This window comes from Sciurus vulgaris (assembly GCF_902686455.1).
Source record: "Sciurus vulgaris genome assembly, chromosome: 3".
Lineage (NCBI taxonomy): Eukaryota > Metazoa > Chordata > Mammalia > Rodentia > Sciuridae > Sciurus > Sciurus vulgaris.
The window spans coordinates 42,025,728-42,038,961 of NC_136463.1; the positions used below are offsets into that span (position 1 = coordinate 42,025,728).

Genomic DNA, 13,234 nt, shown 5'->3' on the forward strand with positions numbered 1-13,234 from the left:
TACCTGATTTTCTAATGGTGGTAATTGGAGTGTCTCCAATTTTCTGCTATTAAGAACAATGAAGCAGAGAACATCCTGGTACATAATCTATTTTCGTGTACCTGTGAGAACAAATTTATAACCCATCTTTCTAGAAGTGAAATCACTCGATCAAAAGGATGCATATTTAAAATTTGTAATAGAATGGCTAAGTTGCCCTTCTGGTGGACTTTCTATGTCCAGTATGTGACATCTTTCCTGATGCATGCCTGGACGTTGTCCTTGGTGCTTACTGTGGAAAAGCATCCCTGAGTCCCAACTGGAAGGAGTTCCTGAGATCTTTTGGTCTGACTTCCAGGGAAGCAAACTGAGTCTTAGAGAAGGAGGTCCCCTGTTCCCCATCAGCACCTGTAATTCCATGAGGATCATGTAGGGCAGTGCTTTTAAACACACTGCCCACCTCAGAATCCAAGTCTTACTATTTACTGGTTATATAACCTTGAATATGTTACTTAAGCTCCCTGTGCCTCAATTTCCTCATCTGTATGCTGGGAGGAAAAGAGGGTATCCAAGAGATAGTCTACCGTCTCTGACAAGCCCACCACTTGTTACTGTAAGTAAAGTTCTATTGGAACACAGCTGTGTTTATTCATTTATCTATAAATGCTTCTATGTGACAATGGCTGAGTTGAGTATCTGTGATAGAGGTCATATGGCCTAAAAAGCTTAAAATATTTGCTATCTAACCCTTTACAAAAAATTTATGTGCCAGTCTCTGGCATAGAGGTTATAGGACAATAATAAGTGTCGATATTTCCGAGAACTCACTATGTTTGGGGACTATTCTAAACTCGTCACATTAATTTGTTTAGTCCTCACAATCTTATGAAGTGGTTACTATTTCTGGCCCCAGTGACCCACATCTCCTGGGATTCACGACTGTCCACCCTTTCACCTTTGAGCCTGGGATGGCCTTGTGCCTTGTGCTGACTGACAGTATGCGGTGGAGTCCCAGACCTTGCCTGGTAGCTTCTGTTTTCTGCCTTTTGGAATGCTTCTGGGGACCCCTTGAAATGTACAGAGCAGAAAGGGAGACCACAGGAAAGGAGAGACTCTTGAGAATGTGCAGAAAGGACAGGGTCCAGTCAGCTACCAGTCTCCAGATGATCCAGGCCCAGCTACCTTCCAAAGGAACTCGCCTGCGGGATCCCCCGGTAAGAACAGTAGAACTTCCACTCACAGAAGCATGAGAGACAATAAAACTGGGTTTTTGCTACCATGCTTGATAGGGGTGAGGGTAGATTCATAGGGCAATGACCAACTGAGACATGGCCACTACCAGGATGCCTCAGTCTACCTGACCCTATGTGTGCCCACAAGTGAGTCTGTGTGTGTATGTAGACCTTAAAATTTCCTGAGGGTTTTTACAGACTAGTAGTGGCAAACACCTTGGAGTAGGAATTTTTAATCCTTGCCCCCAGGATTTGAGAACCATAGCTCTGTCCACTGTATCCAAAACTTGACCTAAAGATAAGAAAAGGCCAGGCACAGTGGTACACAACTATAATCCCAGTGGTTCAGGAGGCTGAGGCAGGAGGACTGAGAGTTCAAAGCTAGCCTCAGCAACTTAGTGAGACCCGAAGCAAATTAGCAAAAAACTGTTTCAAAATAAAAAATAAATAAATAAAAAGGACCAGGGATGTGGCTTAGTGATTAAGTACCCCTGCCATGTTCAATCCCTGGTCAAAAAAAAAAAAAAAAAAAAAAAAAGCCCAGTATGTTTATTTTAAAAAGAAATACTTCCATTCCAACATATGGACTGATTCCATGGGAAGACTCTAGTAATCTATAGCATTAACATGTTCTTATGGTCATTTACTAGCAGAGAAGACATGAGAGGAGAGTCCAGCTCTCAGATGTGGAGAATGATGTTGCAGTTTCCCATGGAGTCAAACATACCAAACAACCCAGCCCTGCCCCTCCCAGGTGTGCCCAACTGAAATAAGTGTTGATGTCCACCAAAATACACACATAAAAGATGTTCACAGTAGCTCTATTTGTGCTGACCCCAAACTGGAAGCATCCCCAATGACAATTCACAAGAGCATAGATACATTGCAATATATCCACACAATGAGACTAAGGGTAGCAGTGAAAAAGAATTATGTGCTGATACCCACAGTGTCAGTGTGGATGGATGAATTTCACAGATGTGCTGTTGAGTGAGAAAAACCAGACACAGAGTAGATTCAAGGACAGACAAGACTAATCTATGATGATGAGACCGAAAGAGTGATTACTTCTATGTGTGTGTGTATGCGTGTGTGTGTGTGAGTGTGAGTGTATATAAATTCTGTTCCCTCATGGGATGCCCAAAAGGCTTCAGGGTGGCAGTCAGAATCATACAGCAATACTTAACTGCATTGGGTCTCACCTGAAAGGACTTTTCTTTCTTGCTTGTCTATTTGCATTTTGGAGGAAGTACATTATACATTGAGATGTACAGAATACTAAAGGATGTTAACGTTTAGTATTAAAGCTGGCGCAAAATACTATTCTAGGTCCCTAAAAGGGAATCCAAGGCTACAAGACCCAAACCCTGTCCATGGAATTTTATAATCTGATCAGGGAGATACTCCAATACAAGGTAGAAATGTATGTTTTCATCCATTTGCTTATCATTGGGTATTGATTTCTTACCAGGCATTGAACTAGGCCCAGGAATTGGAGTACTGAGAATCAGCCCCATTCTTCTGGTGCTTTAGTTTGTGTGTGTGTGTGTGTGTGTGTGTGTGTGTGTGTGTGTGTTTCGAGACAGGACCTAGCTATGTGGCCCAGGCTGGCCCTGAATTCCTGGGTTCAAATGACCTTTCTGCCTCAGTCTCCTGAATAACAGGCATATGTCATGGTCTAATGAAGTTTGAACAGCATATCACATATTCTGCCTCCTTAATGTTGTCCAAATTCATTCTCATCATCTCCCAATGACCCTATTCTAGTCTGGGTTCCTACTTCTGTACTCTGATCTGTCCTGGTCATATTTGGATCCATCACGTTTCCAGTCTTCTGCCTCCAATTCATTCTCCAGACAAACAGCCCCTGTGTAAGTACTTGGTGGAAAAAATCCAAAGTTGATGAGTCTCCACTGTCCAGGCAGCTCTGGTGACAGACTGTATGGAGTTGAACTCTCATAGAGACTGTAACTGTGACCAGAGGCAACCTCCTGATATGTCCTGAGCCTCATGGGTGTCTTCTGTAAAACGGAGATGAAATGATATTAACATCCTCTGCAAGAAGCTGAGCTCTCACCATCCATTCATCTCCTGATCCCTGCATCACTTGCTCAGCATCTCTACAGGTGATAGGAGGTACTTGAGTTCATTGACAAACCCTTTGGTTTCAAGGACCTGAGCCTCTCCTGGTGGTCATGTACAGAATGCTTTCCTTCCATGTTCTCCTAGCTGGGTCTCAGTTATCCCAGGAGCTGACTTCTTCAGGAGCTCTCCCTAAAGCTACCTACCGTACTGGGTGCCCCTAGGTCTTGGTCCCCCACAACACTTCAAATGGAGTATTATCTTTTTGCCTCATGTTTCCACATGTCTACTCTTACTTGAGTGTGAGCTGCCTCCAGGCAGGCAGCCTCTGGATTCCCAAATCAAACTCTATATCCCAGCTTCAGACCCCCAGTCCCCAGCCTTGGGCACTGGATATGTCCACTGACCTGAACACACATAGCATTTTCTCAGTGGGAAGGCTTTTGTGTTGGCCCTGAGGCAAGGATAGGACTTTAAAATTTTTATTTTAAAAGAAGTTGTACTTGCACATAATACCAAATCTGAAAGGAACAAAAGGGCTTACATTGAAAATTAAAAGTAGGTCACCTCCCAACCACCAGCTTCCCTCCCCAGAGGTCACTATTGGTATCACTTTCTTAGTATTCTGGAAAGGCAAGAATTGTCAGTCTCCTTTACCCATTTTCCTCCCCTCTTTTATTTTGCAAAAAATTGAAAGCAACTGAAAAGTTGCAAGAATAGTAAAATAAACATCATTTGCTACATTTAATTAATGTTTTGCCACATTGTGTGAAATATTTTACAAGCATTATCTCACTTAATGCTTTCGACACAATACAATCATGTCAATTTTGTACATGTGGTCACTGAGGCACCAGGCAGGGTAAAGGACTTGCCCAATGCTGCCTTGGAGTTGAGGAGGTGGAGCTGGGCTTTTCCCCCTTAGGCTGCCGGAGGACTTTGATCTGCCTTCCTCCGATTCCCTTTGTAGGAAAGCATTTCTTACTCAAAGTGGAAATCCACCTCCCTGGGATAGTCACCACATGATCAGTGGAAAAGTACACAGCTCTGGAAGCATTTGCTACTTTTTCTCCTAGGGCCTTCCCATCCCTTAAGCAACAGCTGCTGTCGCTGCCGCTGCCACATGCTCCAATGTCACCTCCCCTGTGAAGACTGAGTTAGCTCACCCAGTTTAAACACTCAAGAAGACTCTCAACTGCCAGCAGGCTGACATTTTCATGACAGAGCCTGCAATCCAAAGCCCTGGATGATCAGCCTTCATCAAATCCTTTAGACTTCTTTCTTGCTCCTTCTTTCCCTATCTCCACCTCCAGCCCCAGTGAGCCTCTATCTGCTTCAATCCACCCCGCTGCTTTTGGAAGCCATTCTAATTCTCCTACAGAGTACATTTCTCCTCTCTGAATCCTGCACCCTCTGTCAGTGCCTTCATAGTGTCTCCAGGTTGTCTTTTGGCCAGAAGACTGGACAATGGAGGTCTGGAGTAACAGGTCGCCGCCTTCCTAGCAGAATGACCCTGCACAAAATTACTCAGGGTGTTTGAGCCTTAATTTTCCTCCAACACATAACGAAGGAAAGAATGCCTAGCTCAGGACCTGGCAGAGAGTCAGCATTCACTAATCTCCCATAATAGAACTGACAGCTCTTCAAGGATGGCTGACATCTTTTCTTAGTCATCCCTGGAAACATTATCTCCTATTACTTAACTTCTCCGCACCTCAGTTTTCTCATATATAAAATGGGAGTGATCAAGGAAAGGTTGTGAAACTTTAATGAGCCAAAGTCTTTGGAGTACTTGGAACAGTATCTACGCCTTATGAATAATGCCAACTATGACTACGACAACTCATAGTAGGTGCTAAACTAATCTGCTCGGTCCGGGTGCGCACGCTGGGCTCTGGAGAGAGAGTTGGACTGGAACTGAATGGTTTTCGGAGAGCCAGCCAGAGGTCGGCTCCGCCTCAGCCCACCTCCCGGTCTCGTAGGCCCCCGCCCTGCCTCTGCAGCTGTCAGGCCCGCTGGCCTCGGCGCCAGTCCACCAAACCTGAACGTCCCAGGCCGGGGGCCCCCACCTTCCTCCGCTGCACAAGTTACCTTGCGCTCGGTCGCCTTTGGCCCCGCCCCCGACTGCCATTGGCCCAGGGGTTTCTTTGTTAGCGGGAGCGCACGGCCGCTATTGGCAGGTGCAGTTGCCGATCACGTCTGTGCGGCCCCGCCCCACGCGCCCGGCGCCCGCCCGCGCCGCCCGCCCCGCCCGGAGTGCGCGAGTCGCTCCGCTCCCGTTTGCAGCGGCTGTGGGCGCCCAGGGCAGCAGCGGCGGGGCGACAAGCGGGCCGGCGGCGACCGGCTCCTGGGGAGGCGGCCGCGGCGGGAGGCAGGGGCCCGGGACCGCGTCCATGGGCCCGCGGCGGCCGGGCGGCGGCAGTGCGGGCGGGCGCGGGGCGGCGCGCGCGCTGTGAGGCCCCGCGGCGCGGTAGCCTCGCCGTGCGGCGAGCCGGTCCGCGGGAGAGCAGGGCCGGGCCTCGCGGCGGCCGACTGGGGATGCGGCGGCGGCTGCGCTGAGCCCCGACCCGCCGGGAACGCGCGGGCCGGGCCTGTGCCGCCGCCGCCGCGCCGACCATGTCGGCGGCCAAGGAGAATCCGTGCAGGAAATTCCAGGCCAACATCTTCAACAAGAGCAAGTGTCAAAATTGTTTCAAGCCCCGAGAGTCGCATCTGCTCAATGACGAGGACCTGACGCAGGTGAGTGGCAGGGGCGGGCGCCACTGGGGTCGTGGACCCCTGAGACCCGCGTCGTGCTGGGGGTACGTACCCCGAGGCGGGCTAGGGCCGGGGCGCCTTTGAAGGCCACGGGGAAAATAAAAATGGAGCAGAAAAAATGTGCGTGAGTGCTGGGGGATGGGACTGGAGTTGGGGGGTGGGGGCGGGAGGAGTACTGATAGAGTCGGGACAAAGGGAAAATCCTCAAGTATGCCGAAAAATAACATCCTTTCCTGTTCCCACAACCCGGCCGTGTGATTCATGCTTTTTGGGTGACTCAAAAATGCCTGTTTTCTCTTAGTAGGAACAAAGCGTTTGGGGATTGCTTGCTGTTTGGCAAGACCCCCCACTTCCATCCCGCACCCCGCTGATCTTGTACTGGCAACTCAGACTTGTCCGTCAGAGTGACCCAGGGATTAGCTTGTCTGAGTGGACCATGGCCTTCTGCCTTGTGGGACTCATCCTGTCCTCCTAAGTCATTGTCACCATCAGGGACAGGAGAGAGGTGGAGGGGCTTGCTCTTGAACTTAAGCTGAAGGGCTTTTTGTTGTTGTGAAAAGGAGAACAGGGGCCTGTGTTCTCCCCTCACAGCCCTTCCAGTTCTTGGTCACTGACTGGGGATGCGAAGCCCTGTGGGTTCCAGAGAAGAGTTGGCTCACTCCTCCAGCCTTATCTGTCAGTTGAAGGCTTTGGACTAGTTAGTAGCTCCGAAACTTGCATCGGAGTCACAGACATCAAAAGCACAGCCTTGGTTTAGGGCTGCAGTCCTTTGGAAACCTTGAAACCCTTGGGAACCCCTGCACTGGTGGATTCCAGGCCTTGTTTTCTCTTCCTTGGGTTGGACCTGTGCACCCTGCTTAGCCTTTCCCCCCAGTCTCCATCCTCTTCAGAGCTTTCTCTCAACTCCCTGAATGAGGCCAGGGGAGTTCCCTTCACATTCCAGTTCAGTGTGACCTAGTTGTAGCTGCTCCTTTTGCAAAAGAACCCCTTAGACAGAAAACATTGCTTTGAAGTGCTCTGACCTGGCTGTTTTTGATGCCACTTAAATGTAAGCAGGGTTTGACTTGTTTACAGGGCAGACCGGAGTGGGGTGGTAGGGCAGGGGTTATGGCCCTGGATGCAGTGCCTTTCTCTGAGGTCAGGTTTCCACCAGCCAAAATGCCAAAAAGCTTTACCCAAACTCAAGGTCTTAGAGGCAGGTCATCCTGGGAAGGGCAGTGCTCCCAAGATGTTCTGGAGGGTAGGGGATAGAATTTTAAGAGAGAAAACTTGATTTCCTCTTCTCATCCTGATGCTTTGTTTTGGGAAGCAGTTCCTATGGTAAAGAGGAGTGGGGAGACTGTTGCCAGTCTTGGCTGTCGCTTTCAGTGGTGTGACCTTGAACAAGTTCTTTTACCTCTGTATATTTTAATTTCCTTATCTATAAGTTGGTTACAGTGATCTCTGGCTTACTTCCCTCGTGGAGCTGTCATGAAAAGCAAGGAATGATATTTCATTCAACTTTTTCCCTCTTATCGTTTTAACAAACAAACAAACAAAATACTTGTCACAGAAGAGCCAACTTTGATTTAAGAAGTTTTGGGTTTGGTAAGGGCTGTTGTGAGAGACTTGAAAGTTACCTGGTTATTCTTAGCACTTGCCCAAATCAATTAATTGGGTATTTATACCATATATGGCTGTTTTCTGATTCTTAAGCTTGGATACACTAGAGTGGAATTTGCATGTTTGAGTAGAAGTTGTTAAAATAAAAAAAATTGTCAATTATTAATTCGATTCAAGGGGAGAGGAAAATTTGAAATACTGTACTCTTTCACTGTATTCAAAGTTGAATTGTGGGTTTTGAAATAGGCTTGAGACCTCCAGGGCACAACTGGAATGATAGTTTCTAAAATAATGAGTGGGGTTATTTGTGCTGGGAGAGATTAGCCCAGCCTTCTACCTCCTGGGATCTTTCAGGAAGAAACTGATCTTGAAAAGAGAGGAGGGAAACTCAGGGCTGTTGCCAACAGCTTCACTGCTGCTCTCTACTGCATCCGGCCCTCCCCCAGCCTCTAGCTCTCATCCTTATGGCTCCATTAGAAAACCTCAGCCAGTCAGTTCCCATTGGTCTCTCCCAAGCTCCTGCTTCCTTTTGCCCCTCCCCACGCTGAGCTTATTTTAGACAGTCCAAGCTGGAAGATACATCAGCAGCTACTGAAGCCACCCCCTCTCTAATAGGCCTGGACACTGAGCCCAGGGAGGAGGGGATGACTTTTGCTCTTGGGATGTCATCTTCCCAGAGTAGACATTCCTCAGAACATCCTGATTTGAGCTGTATTTCCTCAGCTGTGGGTTGTGGGTTTTGTTTGTTTTTTCCCCTAGAGAGGTACAGGAACCTCTTCCAGGGTCTGTATTCTGGCATCAGACCTGGAAGGGACTTGGAGATCAGCTAGCTAATCTTACCACTTCCTCTTACCAGTAAGAAGACTGAAACCTGGAGAAGAGAAGCAACTTGCCTAGTATAGGGACAGAGCCAAGATTCTTGTCCCTGTTCTTTCTCCTACTCCTGTTCAGAGTCTACAGTGGCCATTCCATGAGCACATCATGAGGGCACTAATGTCAAGGATGATTATGTTGCAGAAGGTGCCTTGCCATTGTAGGTTTGGGGCAGAGGAGTTCCTTGCCTCCTTCTTATCACTGGAATTTAGAGTGATCTGGGTTAAGTACTAAGCCACAGTTCATTATTACAGTTCCAGGCCGCTGTTCACAGGGTGGCATTTTCCCTCAGCCCTCCTGTGCATTTCTCTGTGTACATATGGACACAAATATGCTTTTAAACCTGAATTGTTCATGTGTTTGCAATATTTTTCCTGCTTAATAATATCTTTTCGTGATGTTACATATAAATATATCAATATTGTTTTGCCTGTTGGACCATTAAGGATGTGGTGTCATTTAACCCATTCCCTTATTGATGGACATCAAGGTTACTGATGAGTTTTGCTGTTATAAATAGTAAATATTTCAGTATACAGTGTTATAAATGCTTTTGGGCATGTGTGTATGTGTGTGTGCGCGTGCAAATGCAGGTATTTCTCTGGGGGCAGATACCTAAAAATAGAATGACTGGGTTGACATCAAGTGCATTAATTTTTTTTTACAGATACCACCAAATTGCCTTCCAAAAAAGCCTGTGTCATAACATTTCCAGGACTGGATATTATCAAATGATTTAATTCTTTAATCATTTCTTGAATTACTGATGAAGTTAAGCCTCTCCTTATAATATTTGAGTGTTTTTGTTTCTCTTGTGGATTACTTGCTTGTTTACCCATTTTCCCATTGATTTCGTTTTCCCCTGTCCCCCATTGATTTGTATATGCTTTAGATCATTGGGGTCTGTGGACTTTTTTTTGGTAAAACACCAGACAGTAACATTTTAACCTTTATGGGCTATATGATCTTTGTGGCACCTGTGCAGCTTTGTCATCATGATACAAAATAAACTGTAGATAATACATAAATTAATGAGTATGGCTATGTTCCAATAAAACTTTATTTACAAAAACAGGCAGCTGGCAGGATTATGCCTGTGAGCCATAGTTTGCCCACCTTCCTCTACATAGAAATTTGATGTTAAATATGGCAAGTATTTTTTCTGAGTGTCTTTTGTCTCTTTATGCATGATTGTTTTTCTTTTCATATGAAACTGGGGATGTAGCTCAGTGATAAGAGTATGTGCTTAGGCATGTGCAAGGCCTTGGGCTCAGTCCTCAGCTTCAAAGTAATAAGATACAATGAATGCAGTTAAATCTCTGTTATCCTTTATAGCTTGAAGTTTTAATCTCATGTAGGAAGGCCTTCTTGCCAAGGTTTATAAAATAGTCACTAATATTTTCTTAGTTATTTTATAGTTATTTTTATACTTAACTTTTAAATTTATAAACTTGCTCTTCAGGAAAGTCATTGTGGCTAGAGGCAGAACTAGTAGAGGCTGTGGAAGTAGTCCAGGTAGATTGCTATAAAGGTCTTGATTCTGCACACCAGTGCTGGGAGATGCTTATGTTGGGGATAAGGTGTTTTGTTGAAGTAGAGGCTGGATTGAAGAAAGGGGTGCATAGAAGCACCTTCAACACAATATTGAGGATGACTTGGAGAAGTGGGGGATGGGGAGCGGCCCCAACTATTGTGATATATTTGACCTTGTGGAGGTGAATGTCTGTTGTAGTACTTAGGTGGAGTAACACACTCAAAAAATAGGAGGTGATGGTTAGGGTTTAGGTGAGGATGGGGGCCAGCGTTGGCAATGTGGAGGTGGTTGCTAAAGTCCTAGGAGTGAGTGTTACCACTCAGGAAAAAAGAGCAAGCTAAGGGACTCCCCATGTGATGGGCCTACAGAAGACACGGAGGGCAGGGTCAGCTGGGAGGTGGATCAGAGATTGTTGGTGGTTAGTGGCAGAGGCAGGACTGGAGTACAGGGTCCTCAACCTCTAGTTTGGGTGTGGATCTCCGGGCTCACAGTGTCTCATTTTTTTGTCTTCCGTGGAAGAAGCCACTGTGTTTGAATTGCATTCTAGTCTTATGCCTTCCCTTGTTTCATCATGGTACTTGACTGGGTCTTTTCCTTCCTGAGGCCTGAGTTTTCCCATCTGGTAATGAAATTGGGCTATATCTTTCCTGTGACTCTTAGTCTTCCTGGTTTGATACTGCCCTCACTGTGTCTGAGCCATACCTCACTGCCATGGCTGTGAAGATCCTTGACATAGATGGGTAGGCGAGGACCAAGTCTCAGTGAAGCATTTTGTTCCTGTGATAGTCTTAGAAGCTCCAGGGCACAGAACTTTTTTATCTGACTTGACATTTATTTCAGAAGCACTGTATCATGCCCACTCTTTCTAGAAGGTATGTAATTTATGTGTGGATTGGCACATTGTTTGGCAGGCGATGTGTCAAAAATTCCAGACACACAAAAAAATCCCATTACAAATGGCCAACAAGCACATGAAAAGATGCTCACAGTCATCAAAAAAGTGCACATCAAAACCACAATGAGATACCACTTCATACTCATTAGGATAGCTAGAATTTTAAAAACAGAATTTACCAAGTGTTGGTGGTAACGCAAAGAAAACGGAACCCTTGTGAATTGCTGGTAGAAATAAGATGGTGCAGCCACTGTTTGGTGGCTCCTCAAGAAGTTGAACAGAATTACCATGAAGCTAGCAATTCCACTCTTAGGTGTATGCTCAGAAGAATTAGAAACAGGTATGTTCAGACCAATACTTGTGTGAATATTCTTGAGAGCAAAGTAGCCGAAAGGTGGCAACAATCCAAATGTCCATCAACAATGGATGAGTGGATAAACAATTTGTGTATCCATTCAGTGGAATGTCCCTTGGTCTAAAAAGTCACAAAGGACAAAGACACACAACCATATGGATGAACCTAGAGAACATGATGCCAAGTAAAAGAACCATGCACAAAAGGGCGTATATATAATTCCATTTAAATGAAAAGTCCAGAATAGGTAAGTCCATAGAAAGAGAAAGCAGATTAGTGGTTGCCAGAGGCTGAGGGAAGGGTGATGAAGAGTGACTGCTAGTGGGATTGGGCTTCTGTTTTGAGGGTGATGAAGTAGTTTGATACTAGATGGAAGTGCTGGTTGCACAACATTATCACCTATACTAAATGCCACTGAATTATTCATTTAAAATAGTTAATTTTATGTTCTATGAATTTTATTTCAATAAAAGAAAAAAGTACAAGAATCACTTCACATACATATCCGCATCTGTCTTCTGTTCCTTGTTTTACCTGGAAAGAATATCTGATTGTTTCTGGAATCTAGACTAGGGATTAGAAATTTTTTCCTTAAAGGGCGAGGTGATAATACTTAAGGTTTTGCAGGACAACAGGCAAAGTTGAGGCATTTATGTAGGTACTTATATGACCATTTAAAAATATAAAAGCTGTTCTTGGTTTTGAGCCTTAAAAAAGCAGATGGCAGGCTGCATTTGGCTTATGGGTGTAGTTTGCCAACCCCTAGCTTAGACCAGTTCTGTCCAATAGAATTAGAGTGGAAGCCACAAATATAATTTAAAACTTTGTAGTTGTCTTGTTAAAAAGTAAAAAGAAACAGGTGAAATTAATTTTCAGTTATATTTTCTCTGACCTCAAGTATCCAAAATAATGTCATTTCAACGCACACAAAAAAAGCTGTATTTTACCTGTGGGCACAGTTCAGTTGAGACCAGCCTCCTTCCCAGTTGTCAGCAGCCATATATGGCCTATGCCTGCAGTCCTTACCCACAGCTAGGAAGGCTGTGCCAGTCACTTCTTTCTCTGACTTTCTTCATGGTGGTATCCTCAAAATGGCCCAGGGTTGGAGGGTTCCTGAGGTACTGGTTTTCTTGGACCTATTACTTCTGTTTATGGCCCCTCCACCCCACATCTTGCCAACTTTGAGGTTTCTTTCTGTGAATATAGCATCTTCTTCGGTGACTCCTTTTGATGTGTTAGGAAGTTCTCTTTGGGCTATGGGCCCTGCCCCTGTCTAGGGGCATGGTTTGGGGGCAGAACAGGAGCTAACACAGCAGGATTGTCTCCGAACCACCCTGTGGAGGCGAGTTTAGGGAATAGGCTGTTGGTGTGTGTACTCTGTGCCTCCCCCTCAACCCCTGCATTACTGGCCATATAACTGAAGTCTTCCATGGCTCTTAGCTCTTCTTTGTTGCTCCATTGTTTGGTAGTTGCCTCTTAGCGTTACTAGCCTATTACTTGACCTTTTCCAGAAGGACCGCAGTCCCAAGACCTGTGTTCTTCTGTTGGAGTGACAGTGCAGGGTGACCCAGGAACTTGATTTAGGTTCCCCGACCTGTAAAATAGGTGCCCACTTTCTGTTCATAGGCAGGACATGGTGTGTCCATGGAACCATGGAGTTCCTGAGCACCTCCACTTGGTGATCAATACTGGAAGTTGCTGGTGCCCTCTCCTGTGAGGAAGAGCCTTTGTTTGAGCCATCTTGTAACGACTAGGACTCTCATGCTGTGTAGCTGAAATCAAGAAGTTTGATTTCAATGTTTATCTTTAAACCTTTCCCCAAGCTGCCATTTAGTCTTAAAGAAAGGAGAGAGCCCTGCAGCCAGGCAGAGGGAAGCACATCCTACTGCTTATACCTGGTGCTGTGTAGGGGTGGAGTAGGGCCA

General features: G+C 45.8%; 1 protein-coding gene across 9 annotated transcripts in view; it reads left to right on the top strand.

Moving 5' to 3' along the window:
- Nucleotides 1–5,537: 5,537 nt before the first annotated feature.
- The window catches only part of MPRIP (myosin phosphatase Rho interacting protein), a 135,803-nt gene continuing 128,106 nt past the window's right edge, over nt 5,538–13,234 (top strand). For 3 of the 9 annotated variants that reach the window (XM_079133759.1, XM_079133758.1, XM_079133756.1), the window contains exon 1: nt 5,539–6,032. In XM_079133759.1, coding sequence (XP_078989885.1) covers nt 5,910–6,032 — 123 coding nt within the window. In that variant the 5' untranslated portion in view covers nt 5,539–5,909. Of the gene's footprint in view, nt 6,033–13,234 lie in introns of all 9 variants that reach the window. The other 6 variants (XM_079133761.1, XM_079133762.1, XM_079133760.1 and 3 more) reach the window with 3 other exon arrangements.